Source organism: Schistocerca serialis, chromosome 1, assembly GCF_023864345.2.
Source record: "Schistocerca serialis cubense isolate TAMUIC-IGC-003099 chromosome 1, iqSchSeri2.2, whole genome shotgun sequence".
In the NCBI taxonomy this organism is placed as follows: domain Eukaryota; kingdom Metazoa; phylum Arthropoda; class Insecta; order Orthoptera; family Acrididae; genus Schistocerca; species Schistocerca serialis.
In genome coordinates this window covers 1,038,482,659-1,038,505,946 of record NC_064638.1, presented here as the reverse complement: position 1 = coordinate 1,038,505,946, position 23,288 = coordinate 1,038,482,659, and the positions used below count along the sequence as shown (strand labels likewise).

General features: G+C 41.0%; 1 protein-coding gene across 1 annotated transcript in view; it reads right to left on the bottom strand.

Annotated features, from left to right (window-relative positions):
- The window catches only part of LOC126414371 (zinc finger protein 64-like), a 111,711-nt gene that overhangs the window by 33,696 nt on the left and 54,727 nt on the right, over positions 1 to 23,288 (bottom strand). Inside the window, exons 7-8 of the mRNA XM_050083340.1 lie at positions 6,368 to 6,508; positions 1,668 to 1,883 (exon numbers count right to left, since the gene is read on the bottom strand). Of these exons, the coding sequence (XP_049939297.1) occupies positions 1,668 to 1,883; positions 6,368 to 6,508 (357 nt within the window). The remainder of the gene's footprint in view (positions 1 to 1,667; positions 1,884 to 6,367; positions 6,509 to 23,288) is intronic.

The window sequence follows — 23,288 nt, the reverse complement described above, 5'->3', positions numbered from 1 at the left end:
TTATTGTGATGACATATAAAGGCCCAATTTTTTATCCCAAGACAGTCAGTCCACAGCCGATTTTCAGACGAGAAACCTGTGCTGATTAGGTCAACAACAATGCATCAACTTAACTGTGAAATAAGTGTAAGACAAATAGGCCGTGTGTTAAAACAATGACAGTGTCTGTTCAATACGTACCATATTATTCTGCAAGAACTGTGTGGTTAGGTTTTTACTGCTCATACATATACAACAGTAAACTATTGTAGCTGTATGATGACATATGCCTGCAAACTATTAATGAGTCTTATCAAAGTTAACCAGTACTGGACTGGCTATATTAACTGTGTATAATGGGGGTGTCATGAACAGTGAAAGTAAAGAACTGTGAAATGCAACTGTGCACCTGTCGGCTACATCATTTATTGACAGTGAAACCAAGAGCGGTTTACAGTACAGTGATTTTAATGAAGGAGATGTAACAGCCAATCAGCACATGGGTTTCAAGGCTACAGTAGGACAGCAGCCAATCAGTGAGCGGGTTCTATGGAAGCAGCCACACAGTACAGGAGCAGCCAATCAGCAAGCAGGTGGACATATCTTTCGTGGACATATCCGACCGAGATAAACAAGACATCTCACCGGGAGAATTTTAACGCAGCAGTGCAGACAATGAATGGAGATGACAACTGCAGCAACAGCAGCAGCAGGAGACAAGTGAATAACAGTGTAAAGACGAAGTCAAAGCTGCCAGGAACTTTTATGCCGAAAACAGGGTTAAACTTGAGAACCAAATCGATCAGGTTAAAAATGATTTAGAAACGGAGGTAGAAACCAAGTGAGCAGTATTGGTAGAGGAAAAAATGGTAAAAGTAAATAAAAATGTACATTCAAAATTGGCTGAAATGGAGAAAAAGATGGAAAAGGTACAAAATCTAAAGCATAGAGTACGTAGTGTCCCAAACAGTCCTTCATTTGTTAGTTGTAAGAAATTTAATAATTTTGAACCATATGGGAAAGTGCATCCACTGGATTTCATTAGGAAATTTAATGATTTGCCTGAAATGTGGAATGGCAAAGAGGAAATGTCATTTGTGAGAGGTTTTTGACAGGGAATGCTTATGGGTGGGCAGTTCAGGTAGCTGATAGCTGTACTTCGTGGCAAAGCTTTGAGAAAGCATTTCTAGCGGCTGCTTTACTTCTGATGCTGCTTGTCTTTTTCCTTCAGAAAATCTAATATTTTAAACTATGCTGTCTCATTTGCACATGGTGTCTCTTTCATTCTGGCACTTTTAAAAGCAAACTCTACAGATAGAACAGTTTTATCTGTTCCCTTACTCATATAGAAGTCAAGTTCTGTATGACAAAAACCATGAAGTTTTTGTAAAGTTGGTATTTCTTTGTATTGTTCATAATCTCACAGAAATTAAAGCTTAATAACAAATTTATACATATCAGCAATGGAACAGCGGGGTAATATTGTGCGCAACACTGAAGTGAAAGTTGACTGTACCTGGTAACCAAGTTAGTTCATGTTACCAACAGGTCTATGGTTTGCTTTGTCGACTAATACAGTGGGGCGGGTAAGTTAAATCCTCCTCCTTGCAGACTTGAAATGAACTACTATGTAGTCGTGAAGTATTTTTTTAAGTTGCATTAGCAGAAAAAGTAAGAGATTCACATACCAAATGTTGTTTGAGATGTGCTCGAGATCGACATCCTTTATCACATGTAGGACATGTGAAAGGAGGATGATTCAGATGCACCGCTGAATGTTGCTTCAATGCATCCGGCCTTTTAAATGCTTTACCACAATGATGACACAGGAAAGGACGATGGCAGCCATGGACATTACTAGTATGTCGATCCAAATGTTCTTTTCGACTAGCTTTGTAAGGACACTGAAAAGAAATTACAATGCAGAAGTAAAACAAAAGAAGTATACACTTAATGTTGAAAATGTGAGAAACAGGGAGATGAGTATTAGCAACTGCTTCACACATTTTTATATTCAAAAAATCACTGAATATGTACCACTGAAAATCATACCATGGATGCAATACATCCTTGATACATCCATTACAATGGGAGATTAAATTTTACCTCATGCCCTCAGAGTCCTTGTGTTTATTACATAAACAAATGTGGAACTAGTACCTAAACAAAAGACCCTCTTCAGTTTTGACTAAGGTTCCACAAGATCCAGTGATCATATCAACCAACAGAGTTGCAGTTCACATGTTGATAACACATACAAAGTAGATACTGTCAGTACAGCCCTGCCATGTTCTTGTTTGTCGTGTAAAATCAACTGGCAGTTTTGATACTTATGCAAAGGCCAGCAGTGAGTTCATTTGTATGAAAAACATGGTAGAATACATATCAAAATAATGAAAGTTATTCAGCTACCCTACTGGTCTTTGCTTACAACAGTGTGATCTACTAGAACACCTTAAAAGTCTCAGTTAAATATGTGTCAGAACACAATTAATCAATCACACAAAGAAAACCTGAGGGATCAGATCTCATCATCCACAAACTTGCTTCCATATCTTCTGTATTTTCATCCTTTTGAGGAATTCCAAACCCCATTGTTACACTTGCATCATATCCAACAAATTGCTGACAAAATGTGCTTTTTCAAAAGAAAGGTAACAGCTAAAATCACACATTTTGTTTGTCAGGTGATCTGTCATTCTGTCCAAATACAGGGCCATTCATTTCTTTTCCCTCATTTTATACACGCTTTTGCAGATTTCTTTCTTTACTTTGGACTTCCATCTTTGACCTCCTGATTGTCTGCAGTTTACTACTCATAACTGGAACAATCAGGGTCACTATGTGCACTAGAGATCAGAAAGAGAGTGAATATGAGTCTAACATTAAGGGTTGCATACATTTCAAATCAAGGCACCACTTTTTTTACATTAATTTTAGAGAGGCTTCAAATCCTTCTGGCTGTAGCAATAAGGGCATGAGCCAGAGCCCATTGAACATTTTCCTACTCCTACAAATTTAGCACTTACACCATGCCAGCAGTTCTGCTGGGGTAATGACTGGCTCTTCATGACATTTTGATGGCACTTGGTGGACTGCTTATGTGATCTCAACTGCCACAAGACCTGGCTTGTCTTGTATAAAACCTGGCCACTTAGCCAGGCTGGCAGATCACTACAGCTGGGCTTCAAATTGGTATAATGCTATGTGACTTCGCCGAGAGTCAGCCAAAGTTCTTCCTGCTTGTTGCCAACACCAGAATGGGCGAGGATTGAACTGATGTCCTCCCAGTCACTGAGCCATGGGGCACCTGACAGCACCCATCAGTCACCTCAGCTAGATGGGACACAGCAGCCCAGCCAGTAGTGTAATAACAACATAAAGCTGACGAATCTGACAAAGTACTACCTAAGTATATCACTCATACAAGGCCATTGCATTACTGAGGCAACAGCTACCACTGTCCTCCTGACTCTGCTTCTTGCCACTGTGGGCCCCGAGGTCAATGCCTGACCATGCCCTTGGAACATGGATGATGTGGGTCAACACTTGGTCATGCAATCATATGAGAGTTCACACTTGTAGCTGCTGTAGCTTGCTGGAAAAATAAATTATCTGCACATACATCATCTGTCTCAGTGCAGTCACCTTTATCTCTGACAGACACCTGTAACCCTTGTCAATGCTACAAAGTCACAATGCCCAGATGAGAGAGCCATTGCAATCCCAGCCACTAGAAGAACGGCTCCTCTACCTCTCCGTAGCAGTCATTGCACCATCACATCAATACATTTTGGAGTCCAGTGTGGGACATAACACCCCAGTGACATACGTGAGACCACTCATGTCGATGCACCACTACATTCTGGGTTCGAAGCCGTACTGGCAAAGGTGATACGATCATCTGCAATGCAACTAAGTAGCAGCATGTGTTTTGTAGCCTGTTATGGGGTCCTTGGTTCCATTTTTCCTGGTTTTATGTCCATCCGCTTTTTCACTTTCAGTGTAAAATATGTCAGGAATGGAGACAAGTGTATGATACGGCACTATAGGGAAGTGTAAGTAGGGCACGGTTGTGTTAAATTGTGGACAAGTGTAGTTGTTATTAGATGTTGTGATATAAGTTATAAGATTAAGAGTTCTACAAGGGTCTACACTTGTGTGGTTTGATATCCACAGAGTGTGGAGTTCCTTTTTTCCTTTCTGTTTCTGCTCTGCACTCCTAATACTTATTTTATTTTCTAGCAAGGCTATTTCAATCAGTGTGATACTGATCATAAAGTGAAACTTAGATCAGTGTTGCAACTGTATCTTATATTTGGGCCTATTAAGAACCAAGTTCCACCTTTTGTAATCTGTAGGGGACCATTATAAGTCGCAGTGACTTCAGTGTAGTTATTATCTTTGAATAAGCTGTCATTTCTGTTTGTGTCACTGTGTTTTTCCTTCAGTTACCTTCTGTACTATACTGTAGCAGTTCTTTTTATGTATGGTCCAAGTTTCACTGAGCTGCTTGGCAGTGACACAACATGAGAATATTACTTTTGTCCTTAAGTTTTGCACACCAGTGTGTGTGTGTGTGTGTGTGTGTGTGTGTGTGTGTGTGTGTGTGTGAGCACGCGTGTGCACACATATGTGTCTTGAGTCATGGACAAGCACACAAAAGTTAGCTTTCTGAAAGATATTCTTGAGCTAGAGCAGGTGCGCACACGCGCACACGCACGCACGCACGCACACAAAATGTAGGGGTAAAGGTGATAGTGTGTGTGTGTGTGTGTGTGTGTGTGTGTGTGTGTGTGTGTGGCATATTTTCTAGCTCGTCGTAGGGTTTCTTCCAAAAGCTAGCACGTTTTCATTCTCTTTCGTTTGTGCTTATCGAAGACTCAACACTTCTGCTGTTCGATGAGAAGTCTCCTTTACTGCAAAATTATTTACTTCCTGCCAGAACCACCGCCAACCAATCGGTCATTGTATTGGTATATAATAATGGCCATACTCTTCAGTTATGTATGTAGTGGCAATATCGCAAGTCCTAGGTTACACTTGTGAACTTGTGTGCTTGCTCTCCTTTCTATGTTGGTACAGTCCATTTGTACCTGATAAGAACCAAAGTGACAAGTATTTAATTAAATGGATTGCAGCAAAGGCTGGCAAATTCAGTCTGTAAGCATACGGAGACAGCGAGTTTGAAGATGATGTCGTACAACTACTGGCGAGTTTAAAGCAAATATACAGAGCTCATTTTTATCTCTAGAGTGTAGCTCCGGACAATATCCTGGTTTAGTGCCAACAGGCTACTGTCTTGAAGTATGGAAGTCACTTGTCACTTTCCTGAAGTGTGTGATGTGTATGTCCCTTCCTACCACACAGTCACCATCCTGGAAGACATCTGCAAATGATACCTTCCACAAATATGAAAAAGGTGAGATGCCCATGTGCAACGTTAGATACAGGACCAGGCAGTGATTTCTTCAGTATCAAGTTGTATAGATAGAAGAAAATTCTTTGATTTAAATTATTTTGTTACTCTTTCCATGTTCAGTAACAAAGTGGTTCAGCACTTTACTCCTCAAGGTGATAGCATATTTCCCTGCAAAAGAAAACCTGCCTTACAATCACTTAATGAGACAACTATCACTTGTCGATCAGGTAGCTACGTGTACACTTATCCACTTTGGGCTGATGGTATCAAGAGCTCAGCAGCATTATGTAACTGATCTGACACTGCATAGCTCATACCAGCTGCATCAGCACTGGTTGATGATGTGTCACCATGTGCACTAAAGAGGAAAATGGCCCGCGGCATGATAATTACAGCAAAATTTGGCATTTGTCAGGGCTCTGCCTCCTGATATAGGACTGACCATCCCAAATAAATTTCTGTCTAAAAGCAAAATAAGAAATGTACCAAGCAAATGTTGTGTGGCTACTGGGCGAACATTAACCAACACGATTGCCTTTCTTGTAACTTTGTTCATTATGAAAATACGAACACAAGTACATCTTTTTTAAATAGCATCCTATACTTTTTATTAATTAATCCATTTTCTCTTCTCAGGACCTGTTCCAAAATGTATCACAGTGTACCATTCATGTCAACATGACATCATTAAAAATTTAACATAAAAGTGACTTTTCGTCCTGCCCTCTAGCTTATACATAATTACATACCTTCTATGATTCACCTGAAACTTTTCAGTATGTGAATTAATGGGTTAAAAAAAAAAAAAAAATTGACAGCAGGACAGAGATGACAAAAAATGCCCTCCATTTCTACTGTTTAGATTTTCAAAATGCAGCATATAATTTAACTTAGGATCTACGAATCATGACTTTAATTTTATTGTGTGTGGATAAAATTGTACATTTTAAGAGGAATAAACATTACCTCTGAGCATTCATAAACAAGTTGATTCTTCGAAAAATCTGAACTGTGCACCTTCGAATGTCTTTCCAAGAGATATGGTCTGGTAGTGCTGTAACTGCACTGTGAGCATTTCATTATCTCTTTTTCTTCTGATTCTTGCAGCTGTAAAAATATATGTTTATACTATTACTACAGAATGGAAATAGCTGTTTAGTCTAACACTTCAACACTAAAAAAAAATAGTTTTCTATTCTTTTCCATTTTCTATGCAGTGTATGGAATGAGGAAGTAAGGAAATTAAGGGTTTAATGGCCTATTGATGACGATATTATTAGAGACAAAGCACAATCTTGAATTGGAAATATACAGGGAAGGAAACTGAATATTTCAGTTTTAAAGGAATGACTTCTACCATTTATCTTAACTTTTTTAGGAAAACAGCGGACTGAGTGAGTGATACAGAGGTAATGGCATTGGACTTGCATTCGAGAGGAGAGGATTCAAACACCTACCCAGGTTTGGATTTCCCTACTATCACTTCTCGTGAATGCTTAGGTTGCTGCCACAGCCAATTATCTGCCTATTTAAGCTTGTGTTCAGTCTCTGATGACATTTCATTAGTGAGATATCAGAATCTAATCTTCCTTTCTCCTTTCTCTATCAGCGGCTCTCTTAGTTTTGGATATTCAGTTTTTACTATAGAATTTCAGATAATTCTTAATCTTTGAACCTTTCACTCCATTTATTTGTTTTCTCACACTTTTGTTTTCTTTTAAACCTCATTATCTCCTTTTTAGTTTCAGTCTATGATGCAAGGAGATTGATTTGAATTCTGCCCATTCCCAAATGTATGTCAACCCATATACCACCTTGCTCCATTGTAATAGGAAGGAGGGTGGTGTGCATAAAATATTTGCAATTCTAAACTAAACACACAAACTGTATAGTTAACTGAATGATAAAGTGAAGCACTCTCTGTCAAGATACTGAGAATTTAAGACAATGTGTTATTTATTCACTAGGAATGGGGTACAGGATGGCAGCGATATATTTTTGGCTTTGTGTACAATATCTTGAATGTAATTAATGATAAATTATTTCTTTTTATGCATTACTCTGAGGATTATGGACACTGTAACATGACAGTTCTCATTTCTCAAATTCATAGATCGAAAACACTTTCTGGTGTACAGACTAGTCACTCATTTCTATGAGGAGTATTCATAAAGTTTCAATTTATCACTTTAAAAAGTAATATAACAAATTAAGTAAATTAAATTAAATATAATTAATTAATATTATGCAATTTTTTGTTACTTTGCAGAGACATATCTGCAGTGCTGGTACCCACTGAAAGCCCTGCAGCACAATACTGTAGCACACTGATAAAGGAGCCAAAACAAAATGGCGATGTTCACTGAAGATGTGGAGTACTGTGTGGCAATTTTCGAGAGCAGCAGAAATGTTAAAACTGTGTCAGGCCAATCCAGCTCAGTATAGCACTGCATCTTCTTTTGTACCTAACACTTACTGCTGGCTGTGTTTATACAAAACACAGTCAACAATGTGAAACACTGTAGCTGTCTTATACCAACATGTACCTTTCAGTGTTTTACTGAGGGAGTCAGCATTATAAATCAAGACACTGCATATTTCTGCGACATTGACACCTAAAAATGTTTATATAGAATGAAACCAGCCATGGTTTAACAAATGAATGAAAAAATGACAGCTGTTATAACTTCCAGTTGAACAAATATATTTCAACAAAGACGCAATACATGAAAGTCACAGACCAAGTAAACAGAGTAAGACGTGTGTGCACTTTAACAGTCAAATCATAACTCAGTCCGAGTCTAGCAGCTGCTGGCTGGCTGGCCGCTTAGGTGGCGCTGCTGCTGCATGCCTGGCAGACAGCGCTGCATGTAGAGGACGCGCGTAACTGGGCGGCGGCACTTTGAAAGATCGGCGAGTCACAACAACAGCCTTGGTGAATTTGTCAACATTCTTATTAATCAGTTGAAGAAGCACAACATGATCAAGATTAAAATTATTATGTCTTGCTGAGATCTTATTCTGAACCATCTCCTTCAACAGTCACCTCCTGTTAGTTTTGCAATACAATCTGAAAGTCTATCTTTGTTAGGCTGTTTAATACTCTCTGTGATTCTGCTTGAATCTCCTCCACTATATCGAATCTTCACTCTGTCATCTTGATTTTCATCTTGGGGAAGATAAAGAAGTCGCACTGAGCTAAGTCTGCTCAGTGCAAGAGGTCGAGGACAACTGTCATCTTGATTTTCATCAAAAATTCCTGATAATGCAGCCCCTATGGAGACATGCAAGTACCCAGTCATTCCCAAACATCCTCTGTGTATGTTTTCTCCTCTATATAGGCATGCTGCTCTTTCAGGTCAGCCATTGCAGAATCACAAATTCATGGATACACAACAACAGAAAATGCTCACCAACAACAAACCAACCCACTCAGATTGCAGCCACTTACCGCACTGACTCAAGAAGAATGTATGGGGAGATGCCTAGCGACATTTCTGTGTACTCATAACCATTTGTAGAAAAACATATTTTGTTGATTGTATTCTACAGCTTTGATAAACTTAAGGAAAGATATGAAATAATGGAAAGTCAAGGTTGGAATATCAACAATGCTATGAAAAAGATAGATCGCTAAGCACCCTAAAGATGACACACACTGAGACGCAGGCAGGCATGTGATGAAAAGATTGTTACTTATAAGCTTTTGGTCAAAGCCTTCTTCAGAAAAGAAAAAAAAGAGAAAAATACAAAAACTTTCACACACACACACACACACACACACACACACACACACACACACACACACACACACACACACACACGTGTGCGACTGCTATCTACGGCAAATCTAGCCTTGAGGCTGGGATGATTCTGGGAGCAGAGGATGTGTTGCAAGGATAACACAGTTCAGAAAAGCTTGTGGTGGAGGGGAGGGGAGAATTCAGATGGCCTGTTATGCCTGTTTGCAACTGAATGTGTTGTCTTTACAGTGAGTAACAATCTGTCCTTTTCATAAACAATGTAGAAAAAAATAGATTGCTGCTTACTGTGAAGATAACACAATAAGTTGCATGAGGTGTACTTACTTGTGTGAATGAATGGTGTGCGTTTCTCTTTTTCTGATGAAGGCAGTGGCCGAAAGCTTATTCAGTTGTGCCTGCCTGCGACTTAGCGTGTTATCTTTATGGTAAGTAGTCATCTACCTTTTCCTACATTGTTGGCATTCCTACCTGGTGTATCCATTTCATAATATTGTTAAGAAAAGATATTGTATAAAAGTAGCTTACAGAGTTATATAACACCACCAGCAACTCGTCCAGTTTCAAATGGGTAGTGCTATGTATCTACGGCTGGACAACTTGTCTGGTGTAGTGACAATTAATTGTATACAAAAGCTTTGCTCATTAATCAGTCTATTAATGAAAACTGTGGCAAAATCCTTACTGATATTAGGCTTCATATACAGACAGGAACACCTGTCGAGATTTGTAATTTGTAATATATGTAGAAGATTTCTAAAATTTGCACAAAAAATTCAAATTTTGGGTGTCTTTGATACCACTTCATAGATGTAATGCAAAGTGAAAATTTGTTTCACTGAAGTAACTTCCGAAGTATCTGTTATGAACAGAAGTATGTTGCAGCAAGATTTGATGGTCAAAAGCAATTAGAAGATTTGACGGTCAGAAATAACTACACAGGACTGCATGATCTGTCACTCACTTTATTTTTATGACAAAGGAAAGGTTGGCATTACTTCAATAATTTTCAGAATGATGAGAGGAGACATCTCAATCTACACAAGAAGTACTGCAATGATCATAGTAACTCTTTTATGAGAATAAATTAGATGTTACTAGGTGGAAGCCACCTTGCTAAAAAATTTCCACAGGCATTGTTGATTTTGGTAGCAACACATACTTGATCTGTCGATATGAGTATGAATTCTTTCAGCAAAATAGTCAGTATGGTATCCATAGGTCTCAGAGATCTGGTGAGATGCGCCAGTTTTGAAAAAAACTTAGTATTTTGTGCATCTTCATGTTTTTGAGGTGCAGTAAATCTAGTAAATGCCTTGAGTGCAGCCGCACAAATTTTATTTCTTCTTCCAATATTTCAGCCTTCTACCTTTTGGCCACCTTCAGAGTAAGCTAACAGACTGAAGCTACAGTACTCATTCTATCCTTTTAAACTAGAGATACACAAGCACCAGAGACGTTGATCGGTGGTAGAGTATATTTAAGTTGAACCAGTCACTATGCAGTTGATCTACACTGGGAAATCAATGTGACATTGTCAGCTGCACTGTAGCAACATCTTTGCGTATTTATTAAAGAAAGCACAGGATTCCATAATATGTTCAGGTTGAAACTGCTATCTCTGTTAATTAAATTCTTCACAAAATTAATTTCAACTGCTGCTTTTACTGGCAGGGTCCCAAAAAGATGAAGTCAACACTAGAATTTCAACATTTTTGCACTGTTTAGAGTTACCAGCGTAAATTCAGTGTGATTTACTGGCTTGTAAGAGTTGGGTGCACCTACAGTACTCCAAGCATCTTTCATGAAGACTGTACTGGGTGTAGTGCACACAGTTGTGCAGGAGGTGGCGCATCTAAATGCCTCACCAGCGCATCACCAGCGGGCTCGCCCTCGCATCGCTTACTGTCTCCGATAGGTGGGGCGCCAACAGAGGACACTAATCACGTGATCTCACTGCCTGTGACCCTTGAATGACCAGCACATCTTTTTAAGGAGATACACTCAGAGCTTCATCTCCAGAATCAGTGTACCTGCAGACTTGTATTGACCTTAGTAGGAAAACTGCAGTGAGTAAATACATCTAAGTAGCATGAAGTAGCATGATGCTATTAGGTGTTACTATTACTCAGAGACATGGAAATGTATCAGCAATGAAGACTACTTGTTCCTATGAAGAATATCACTCTCCTTCCACCTAACCAGCTACACAGAACTTGCAGCAATTCAAAGTTCTCTATATCTCAATTATTAAGTGTACATATTATAAATAAACTTATTAATGTGTTACCTTTTTATAGATGTCTGATTGTCTTTCTTGGCCATCTCAATTACCGAAACATCAGACATTCATTGGAGAGGAGTCTGGTGCTTAAGTGTGGCACTTGCTGGAAATTCATAATTTTTGTGAGGAATATATTTTACAGTGTCTTTAATTTCTGTATGCAATGGTGACTTCTGCAGCCTAATCACTCGCTGCACTTATTCAGTTTCAGAGCCAACAAATCAACTCCTTGCTAGCAATTATGGGCAGCTTGCTGACATACAACAAACCCAGCAGGCAATAATGACTGAAGCATACAACACCAGAGGCCAGATGCCACTTCCTCGCCTTTGTTCTTTTGATGCACAACCTGAGGAATGGACAGTGTACCACTTGCAGCTTGAACAGCGTACAGTATATTAGGTGACTCACGATTTTTTTTTTTTTTTTTTTTTCATGGTAGAAATGGTACACTTTTATGTGCATAGGAAGTTTTTCCCTCAGTTAGAGCCTCCAACCCTACCCTATGAAGGCATTGTTAGGAAACTGGATGACTTCTTTGACACTCAGATTCGTGTACCTGCTACTAGTTTTAAATTTTCTGTACATATCATCAAAATAATCAGTCTTACAAGGAATGGATCGCTGAACTCAAGAGCATGATTAGGAACTGTAAATGTAACTGCTCTTGTGGAGCCTCATTTCAAGATGAAATGCTTCATGATGCCATTATTCAATGGGCTGAGATTCTAAGACATTGCAACCTTGGTCTTAATGATGTGCTTACAGTAATCAAAGCCCAGGAAGTGCAAGACTTTGCTGAAATTGATTTTAATATGCCTGTTATTGCAATGCTCTTTGTGTATCGCTTGCAGTAGCCCCAGTTTCACAAGGCATATGGTAACTGCTGCCACAGGCAAAAGCAAAAATACAGTGCAACATGTCAGTGGCTTTCTTATCTGGTATGAAATGTTATGTAACTTATGTCCGCAAAAGCTGTTCTCTGCCACACAGAATTTATGAGTGCATGCAAAAGAAACACAAAGTAAATTCTGTTCCACACAAATATCAACAAGGGGAAATGGAAATAAGTATGAACTCTCATTCTGAAACTGTACTCACCCCTCTTGGCAATCCACACAAGAATCATGGGTGAAAATGGTGGAATTGCACAGTGAAACACACAGTGCAAAACTTGCCTCTCTCTAACGAGCTCTCCTCTAATATATGTACAGCTAAATATTTCTTCAATCACACATCAGACAAAGACAATCCTCCACAAATCAGAACAGATAGTCACATTCAGAGGACAAACTACAAATTGTTCATCTCTCTGTAGATTTGCAGTCCACCTGTACCATTCCAGTTAAGATACTGGTGTTTCTGTCACACTGATTAATCAAAATACTTTTGGACATTTGAGACACCTTCAACAACAAAAATCATGCATGCACCACAGGTCTACCATGGCGAAGTACCTTTGTTCTTGAAACAAGTGCTTTGCAAGCAAAATATAGATATATGACTACACCAGTGCCTTTCACTGTAGCTCAGCCACTTTCTAGTTCCAGTATTTTTTGGCACAGATGCTTTTGATTTATATATTCAGCACAATGTGCACACTATTGATATGCAACTTTCTCATGCCAGTATTCATCAGTTGTATGAAAAATACGGACACTTGTTTTGACAGCACACTGGGCTATGCGAAGAAGTTTTACCACACTTGTCAGGTACCCTACACCATTCTCAATGAAGGTGCTTCTCAACTCATCAGATGAGGACAAGTTAGAGTTTTGAAAGCTGTTTCTGCAAGTTAGTGGGAATTACCCCTTGTGATCACAAGAAAGGCAAATGGGAAGAGCAGGCTTTGTGCTGACTTTACAGTTAACACTCACATACTGATGAGTTTATGAATCACATAGCTGGTGGATGATTCCATTCAAAACCTGATTTAGCTAATGCTCACATACTGATGAGTTTATGAATTGCATAGCTGGTGGATGACTCCATTCAAAAACTTATTTAGCTGGTGCTTATCTTCAACTTCCCCTTGGTGAGGGGGGTGGGGGAAAAATGTATGGTGAGTAACGTGCATGTCAACTTGTATCAATATCAGCAACTTCGCTTCAGAAGCACCTCTGCTCCTGCGTTATTTCAATTCTTTCTTGAATAAGTGATGTTGAGAGTTCTGTCCCATTACAATTATTTAGATGGCATCACTGCATCAGGACAAATATCATGACAGAATCTCAATGGCTGTGGTGTGGGGTCTGAGTGGGGCATGTTCAAATGGGAGGTCTGCCAGGCATCAGTGTTGGGGTAGTAAAGGATGTTGTATGCAACATTGGCTCTGTTTCAAATAGTAAAGTTCATGGCATAAGTTCAGGACTTTCAGAAAATAAACTATGCTAAATCACAGTAGGACTCAGTTTTTACAGTTTCTAACACATAATTCAACAAAACCTGACATTTTAATTTCACAGAATGGCCATATGATTAGTGAAACCGAACAGTTCAAATTTCTAGGTGTTCAGATAGATAGTAAACTGTCATGGGAAGTCCACATTCAGGATCTTGTTCAAAGACTTAATGCTGCCATTTTCACTATTTGAACAGTATCTGAAGTAAGTGATCATTCACACTGAAAATTAATCTACTTTGCTTATTTTCATTTGCTTATGTCACACGGTATTGTATTTTGGGGTAACTCTTCCCATTTTCAAAGGATATTTTTGGCTCAGAAATGAGCAGTTCGCTCAATAAGTGGCGTAAGTTCGCAAATGTCTTGTCAACCCCTATTCACAAATCTAGGTATTCTGACAATGGCTTCTCAATATATATATTTTTTACAGTCATTTCTTGTTAACCAGCTTATTCCCAAGAATTAGCAGCTTTCACTCAGTTAATACTAGGCAGAAATCCAACCTGCATTTGGATCACACTTCCTTAACTCTTGTGAGAAAGGTGTACAGTATACATTTTCAATAAGCTACTGCAAGAATTAAAAAATCTTAGCAGTAATCCATGTGCTTTTAAACCAAAACTGAAGATTCCAGAATGAGATTTTCACTCTGCAGCGGAGTGTGCGCTGATATGAAACTTCCTGGCAGATTAAAACTGTGTGCCCGACCGAGACTCGAACTCGGGACCTTTGCCTTTCGCGGGCAAGTGCTCTACCATCTGAGCTACCGAAGCACGACTCACGTCCGGTACTCACAGCTTTACTTCTGCCAGTATCTCGTCTCCTACCTTCCAAACCTTACAGAAGCTCTCCTGCGAACCTTGCAGAACTAGCACTCCTGAAAGAAAGGATATAGCGGAGACATGGCTTAGCCACAGCCTGGGGATTGTTTCCAGAATGAGATTTTCACTCTGCAGCGGAGTGTGCGCTGATATGAAACTTCCTGGCAGATTAAAACTGTGTGCCCGACCGAGACTCGAACTCGGGACCTTTGCCTTTCGCGGGCAAGTGCTCTACCATCTGAGCTACCGAAGCACGACTCACGTCCGGTACTCACAGCTTTACTTCTGCCAGTATCTCGTCTCCTACCTTCCAAACCTTACAGAAGCTCTCCTGCGAACCTTGCAGAACTAGCACTCCTGAAAGAAAGGATATAGCGGAGACATGGCTTAGCCACAGCCTGGGGATTGTTTCCAGAATGAGATTTTCACTCTGCAGCGGAGTGTGCGCTGATATGAAACTTCCTGGCAGATTAAAACTGTGTGCCCGACCGAGACTCGAACTCGGGACCTTTGCCTTTCGCGGGCAAGTGCTCTACCATCTGAGCTACCGAAGCACGACTCACGTCCGGTACTCACAGCTTTACTTCTGCCAGTATCTCGTCTCCTACCTTCCAAACCTTACAGAAGCTCTCCTGCGAACCTTGCAGAACTAGCACTCCTGAAAGAAAGGATATAGCGGAGACATGGCTTAGCCACAGCCTGGGGATTGTTTCCAGAATGAGATTTTCACTCTGCAGCGGAGTGTGCGCTGATATGAAACAATCCCCAGGCTGTGGCTAAGCCATGTCTCCGCTATATCCTTTCTTTCAGGAGTGCTAGTTCTGCAAGGTTCGCAGGAGAGCTTCTGTAAGGTTTGGAAGGTAGGAGACGAGATACTGGCAGAAGTAAAGCTGTGAGTACCGGACGTGAGTCGTGCTTCGGTAGCTCAGATGGTAGAGCACTTGCCCGCGAAAGGCAAAGGTCCCGAGTTCGAGTCTCGGTCGGGCACACAGTTTTAATCTGCCAGGAAGTTTCAAAACTGAAGAGTTCCCTCGTGGGTCATTCCCTCTATTCTGTCGAGGAGGTCCTTGAAAAATTAAGCTCATGCCTGTGTTATATTGTTGACTGCATTTACTTACACTTATGGCTCAACTTTTTTTGGGGTCATAAACATTTTATTTTATCTGTTATTACTTTTATATTGTAATTTCATGTACTGACACATTCCATGACCTTGGAGATTTGCTCCTCAATTTGGTTCTACGGAACTAGACGTGTAAGTAAATAAATAAATAACAATTTTGAGTCTCTTTTTCAAGTTTCAACTGATGCAGGACTTGAGTGTAATTTACGTAAGTGTTCATTTTTCAATACCGAAACCAAATATTTGGGACTTGGCCTTGACACCCACAGTGCTTGTCTCTTGACTAAGCATTTAGAGGCCATATGGAGATTACCTTTTCCTACAATGCTTGGGAACTCCAAACTGGTCTTGACAAACTGACATACTACATCAAATTCATTGTGAATACAGCACAAATAACCGTTCCTTTGCTTCACCCTCTGGCGTAAAAATGTTCCTTTTACATGGACTGAAGACTGTGAACAATCTTTTCAGAAACTGAAACATACATTATTTAGTTGTCCATGTCTTAGGCATTCTGATCTGCAGAAATCAATAGTGCTTGCAACTGACACATCAACATATGGAATAGGGTCAGTTTTATCTCACAAGAGTGGCAATGGACTGCTGCATAGCATTCATGCCTAAGGCACTGAAGAATGCTCAAGTCAAATACAGACAGCTGGGAAAGGGAGCTTTACTGATAATTCAACATGTCACAAATTTTCATCAATGTCTGCATGGTAGAAAATTCTTTCTTGTGACTGAAGCATAAGCCTCTTGACTGCTCTCTTTCACCAAGCAAAAGAATAAATCATACATCACAGAACCTGCAATGTTCGTCACTACAAGTTTCCAATTATCAATACAAAATTCTTTATAGTCCCACAGAACAGCATGCAAACACAGGCACACTCTCTCACATACCTATGAGAAATGATCTGGATTTTGATGCATCAGAAGTTTCTTGTCTTCAAACTAATCATTCTGATTCACAAGTACAGCAATCTTTTCCCACTGTTTCTCAGCAGATAGCACAGGCTACTGAACTAGATCAATCACAGTGACTGCTGCAGTACAACATTCCAATGTGTTAGCCTCATAATCCAAAATTAATCTCAGCTGCAGTGGTTCGCAAATACCATTCACAATGCAACGGGCTTTCTGTTCAGAAAAGTGTCATTTTATTGCATTCTGCTAATGAACAAACGCGAGCCCTGATTCCCACATGTTTGCAACAATAGTTGCTGAAACTGCTGCATAGTGGGCACAGGGTAACCATTAGGACAAGGCAGCTAGTGTGCCGGCATTGTTTGTGGCTTGGGCTTGACATACAGAAGATATGACTGCCCACTGCTGTGCACATGTGGATGACAAGGCAGCACCGTACCAAGAATTTTTCAATTGGCCCCAACCTGACAGTCCTAGGCAATGTATTCATATTTATTTTGCTGGTATTTTCTGGAACAAATGATGGCTCAGTAGCATTGAGGCATACCACAAATATCCTTTTGGCATTCCAATGCATTCTACTACTAGCACTGGCACTTGCATTGGTCTTTTGCTTAAAATGTTTGCTACAATTTCTTCATCAGAATTTCAACAATTTTGCCAACAAAATGGAATTCAACACATCCAAATGGCGCTGGTCTCTCCTCAATAGAACAGTGAAGATGGATGTTTCTTTCACACTTTAATGGCTCAAATGTCCAAACTTTGTGCTTCACACTCAAGTGTAAATGCTTGTTGTTTCAGAGCACCTTTCGCACTATGTCTGCTCACAACGCTACACAAGCAGAGCTCTTACATGGTAGTTGGCAGTGCACTCTGCTGCATCTCTTTCAGCCTCAACACTCTGTTGCTAATGCTGACTACCTCACACATGAAGTACTAAGTTTTCTACTATGTCTGTAACAAGCCTCAAAACTGGGAATCTGGCATTGTCACTGAGACATCTGGTTGGGCTTATTAAACCATTCACAATGCATTGGGCACCTATCAATTTGTTTTTGTTATTACAGTGAACCTGCTGTGGACTTTCATTTTTCAGACACAACCAGGCTGCCGGCCTACTGCCCCTGAGCAGCTCTTGCCGTGCATGATGTCCCGGCCCATGGGTCCTCCAACAACTCAATCTTGGAGATCGAACACTGCCTGCTCCCACAGCTGCAGTGACAGCAGTCACAGACACTGAGCCCGGATCAGTCATACAGCCTTCTGCATCCTGAGCAGTGCCACTGGGTGGAAGTCCTACTTCCACTTTTTTGGCAGATATTTCTAGCGTTTCTTAAGACAAATGTCAGGATGCTGGTTGGTTGGTGCCATCTTCCCTTGCGCTACAGCCAAACCCATTAGCAGCACCATGGCTCAGACCTCCCCCACGTCACCTCGACACACACACTATGCAACAATGGTGTGCACTTTTGGAGGGGAGGAGGGGGAGGTGGGGGGGGGGGGGCAACAAATATGGTATCATTGGCATCTTTATAGAGCGTATCTGGTGCACCATGTGTTGCACAACTACACTCGTGACAGCACATTTAAATCTCAACCCAGCACACCATTGGCGAGCTCACTCTTCCATCGCTTGTTGTCTTCGATAGGAGGCTGACGCACATACTCCCCATCACAGGACATCAAATTAATATGACCTAACTGCCTGCAGCTCTGATTGGCCAGTACATCTTTTTAAGCAATCACACTCAGACTTTCAGCACTGCACCTTTAGACTTGTATTAACCTTAGAGCAGAAGACTGCAGTGAGTAAATACATCAACATAGCATGACGCTAATGAGCATAACTACTAGTCTGAGGCTGTCAGACTGTATCAACATTGAAGACTATTTGTTTCTGTCAAGAAAATTACTCTCCTTTTATATAAGTCATCACTGCTAAAGAACTCAACAGTAATTCAAAGTTATGGACACATCAATTATTAAGTGTACATATCGTAAATAAAATTATTCATGTGTTAGATCTGTGTTAGTCTTTCTTAGCCACCTCAATTACCAACACATCAATCAGTCTGATGTTCAAAAGGCCACTCTTGCAAAGGATCTTTTAAACCTTTGCCTTGTGGGGCATTAAGTCATCTCTGACGGAACCCAGAAGTGTTGCTGTCTTCAGCGAAGAATGAAAAATTACTTTTAATTTTTTGCTCGGTGAGGATCCGATCTATTTTTCAAGAGATTTCCCACTCATGCAGGAAAGGTAAGAATTTAAATCTCTCTTTGCCTTCTTCCTTGTTCCTTATGTATGATCATGTCTCCACAGAGTCTGTTCATGGATACTTTTTGCTGCCAATCAAAGTCTCTAATGCTTGGATATCTGTGATTTAAAATGAGAGAATGAGTACTGTAGCTTCAGTCTGTCGATTCACTCTGAAGATGGCAGAAACAGAAGAAGAAGAAATAGTACAGGGTGTATACATCGAGAAAAATTAAAAAAAAAAAAAAATAAAAAAAAAATCCCGGATTCTCCCAGTTAGAAATACACTTTCACCCGGGTGAAAACACACTTTTTCCGTGCTAAGTGACAGTATATTATCCCCAGAACTGTAAAACTTATCAATCCTTTGAATGGTTAAGATTCTATACACAGGCGTAGAATATCCCGTGATGTGTTGGCAGAAGAGCCAACACCGTGTTGCTAGAGGAGGCCGAAATGCACGCGTTTTAGCTCACGCAGGATGGCGTGAGGTCTGGAACAGGACAATGTAATTAATATAGCCAATAAGGTACGTTGCTGCTGGAATGCTTAACTTTAATCCATAATTGGTGTACATCACTCTTGTTGATACATTAATAACAATCTCAATATAAACTGGTAATGGCGCCTTGCTAGGTCGTAGCAAATGACGTATGCTAACTATCGTCTAACTATCGTCTCGGCAAATGAGAGCGTATTTGTCAGTGTAGCATCGCTAGCAAAGTCGGCTGTACAAGTGGGGCGAGTCCTAGGACGTCTCTCTAGACCTGCCGTGTGGCGGCGCTCGGTCTGCAATCACTGACAGTGGCGACACGCGGGTCCGACGTATACTACCGGACCGCGGTCGATTTAAAGGCTACCACCTAGCAAGTGTGGTGTCTGGCGGTGACACCACACCCCGCATTTCAGAAAACGAAACTCAGGGGAAAAAACACATTTTGAAAAGATCTTTGATGTGCAGCAACATTTCTGCTGCATAGCTTTGTATTATGAAAGGATAAATTTGAATTCCACCAAACACTACATACACTCCTGGAAATGGAAAAAAGAACACATTGACACCGGTGTGTCAGACCCACCATACTTGCTCCGGACACTGCGAGAGGGCTGTACAAGCAATGATCACACGCACGGCACAGCGGACACACCAGGAACCGCGGTGTTGGGCGTCGAATGGCGCTAGCTGCGCAGCATTTGTGCACCGCCGCCATCAGTGTCAGCCAGTTTGCCGTGGCATACGGAGCTCCATCGCAGTCTTTAACACTGGTAGCATGCCGCGACAGCGTGGACGTGAACCGTATGTGCAGTTGACGGACTTTGAGCGAGGGCGTATAGTGGGCATGCGGGAGGCCGGGTGGACGTACCGCCGAATTGCTCAACACGTGGGGCGTGAGGTCTCCACAGTACATCGATGTTGTCGCCAGTGGTCGGCGGAAGGTGCACGTGCCCGTCGACCTGGGACCGGACCGCAGCGACGCACGGATGCACGCCAAGACCGTAGGATCCTACGCAGTGCCGTAGGGGACCGCACCGCCACTTCCCAGCAAATTAGGGACATTGTTGCTCCTGGGGTATCGGCGAGGACCATTCGCAACCGTCTCCATGAAGCTGGGCTACGGTCCCGCACACCGTTAGGCCGTCTTCCGCTCACGCCCCAACATCGTGCAGCCCGCCTCCAGTGGTGTCGCGACAGGCGTGAATGGAGGGACGAATGGAGACGTGTCGTCTTCAGCGATGAGAGTCGCTTCTGCCTTGGTGCCAATGATGGTCGTACGCGTGTTTGGCGCCGTGCAGGTGAGCGCCACAATCAGGACTGCATACGACCGAGGCACACAGGGCCAACACCCGGCATCATGGTGTGGGGAGCGATCTCCTACACTGGCCGTACACCACTGGTGATCGTCGAGGGGACACTGAATAGTGCACGGTACATCCAAACCGTCATCGAACCCAAAGTTCTACCATTCCTAGACCGGCAAGGGAACTTGCTGTTCCAACAGGACAATGCACGTCCGCATGTATCCCGTGCCACCCAACGTGCTCTAGAAGGTGCAAGTCAACTACCCTGGCCAGCAAGATCTCCGGATCTGTCCCCCATTGAGCATGTTTGGGACTGGATGAAGCGTCGTCTCACGCGGTCTGCACGTCCAGCACGAACGGTGGTCCAACTGAGGCGCCAGGTGGAAATGGCATGGCAAGCCGTTCCACAGGACTACATCCAGCATCTCTACGATCGTCTCCATGGGAGAATAGCAGCCTGCATTGCTGCGAAAGGTGGATATACACTGTACTAGTGCCGACATTGTGCATGCTCTGTTGCCTGTGCCTATGTGCCTGTTGTTCTGTCAGTGTGATCATGTGATGTATCTGACCCCAGGAATGTGTCAATAAAGTTTCCCCTTCCTGGGACAATGAATTCACGGTGTTCTTATTTCAATTTCCAGGAGTGTATTACTTTCCCAAGCACTGAAATCGAGATTGCAATGCACTTTTATAAGCCAGTCATAGCTCATGTCATGATCTCGCCAGCTAATGACAGCGGATAATCAGGGCATAAGACACGTGATGTAGTCAGCAAATAGCAACATCACTGTTAAGTAGTGCGAACACACAAACAGGAAAAGTTGGTGGTTTAAATTAATATAAGCAAGAAAAGGAAAGCTTTCACATATAACGTTGGTCTCTAATGTTAATAAGCTTTCACATATAATGTTGATCTTTTCTGTGCATGTTATACTAAGATATATCACACAAATGTGCAAGTAAAATTTTTAATAACGACATAAATGTCTGATCTTCTAGGCTCAAAGGTCTTCTAAATGGCAGGTCATCAAAGGGTTGGTTTTTAAATGAGAGTCAAACGCTCTGTGATTTAGGAAATTCATCGCACGTTCTCACAAATAGTTCAACTTGCATAAAAGGAAATTTACTTTGAGAGTAACGCTTTTCAAACCACCAACCACAATATTTTCCTGTGACCTATTAGAAATAGGTTCATTTCAGCAGTTGCCAGAGAGCGCCAGACATTAAAAGATCTTACATTTAAAGTGTATACTTAAAGTACACACTCGTATGTCCAGATTCCCAATGAAGCATGCTTTGACCTGATATTAAGTTTTCCAATGTGCTTTTTGGGATCTAAATGTTCTTGAAGTAGCAGTAGTGTATTATCTATGTTTGGTTCTTAATTATGGTATAATGCCATATGTGCTAGAAGATGAAAACGTGCACTTGAAATGCAGCGAACAGTTGAAACTAACCAATAGTGTGGGATTAAACAATTCATTTCAAATACATTGACTACCTCAGAGGAAAGGATTAATAAAAGCCAAATTTCTTTAGCAAACTGACAAAAATAACTTCAGTGTTCTGCAAGGCGATTAATGCTTGACTGTCATAACGGTGGAAATAAAATAAAACCTTCAAGTAATAACATATTTTAGCCTTCTGTAATTATGTGAATGTACTTTAATTCACTTGATAGCTCCTGGCCACAGAAATCCGTCTTGTTTTCATTTGACATGAGAGCAGTAAACTAAAAGGAAACAGCAAAATCACTAAATGTAAACACGGGTCATGTGGAGACTACGCGCTTCCCCACTATAACTCAGACTGAACTGTGCATCAGCCCCAGATCGATGATATTTCCGAACAGGGGCAATACTAGACAGTGCCCCCCCCCCCCCCCCCCCCCCCCGCCCCCTTCTCAAGCATTTGAGATAGGACGTTAAAAATTAATAAATAAATAAATAAAAAATAAAATAAAAAATTATTTAATTTTCAAATATAGGTTCATTTTGTAGCGCATATCTTATTGAAGAGTTTGATACATAAAACGTGTGTTCGAGGAAATGTACAACATATTACTTGGTCTTAAGTGTACCAAAGTGCAGTTCCACGCCTCTTCACACAGCGTCCTTCTATCAGACGTCACTGTATTTCGCTCTGTGAAATTTAAACATGTATATTTTATAATGAAGCCATCAAACTATATTCAGGAGAGTGGAAATCAAAATGTACTGTGGTGCCTCTACTGCTCCCAGTCAGCCCGCTTGACATCCTGCCCCTGCCCCTATTCCTTTTTTTTTTTTCTCTTTTTTCTTTCTTCTTTTTTTTTTTAAAAAAAAAAAAAAGAAAAAAAAACAACCCCTCACAATTATTACTAGATGAGATTATTTGTAACTAGGAGAACAAGTAATCTTCAGAAAATTTGCACTCTTTATTGCCTATTAGCTAATAACTTGCTGTTTTATGTGACATAAAATTAATTGTAGGATACATAACGCCAGTAAAGAGTAAAGACAACA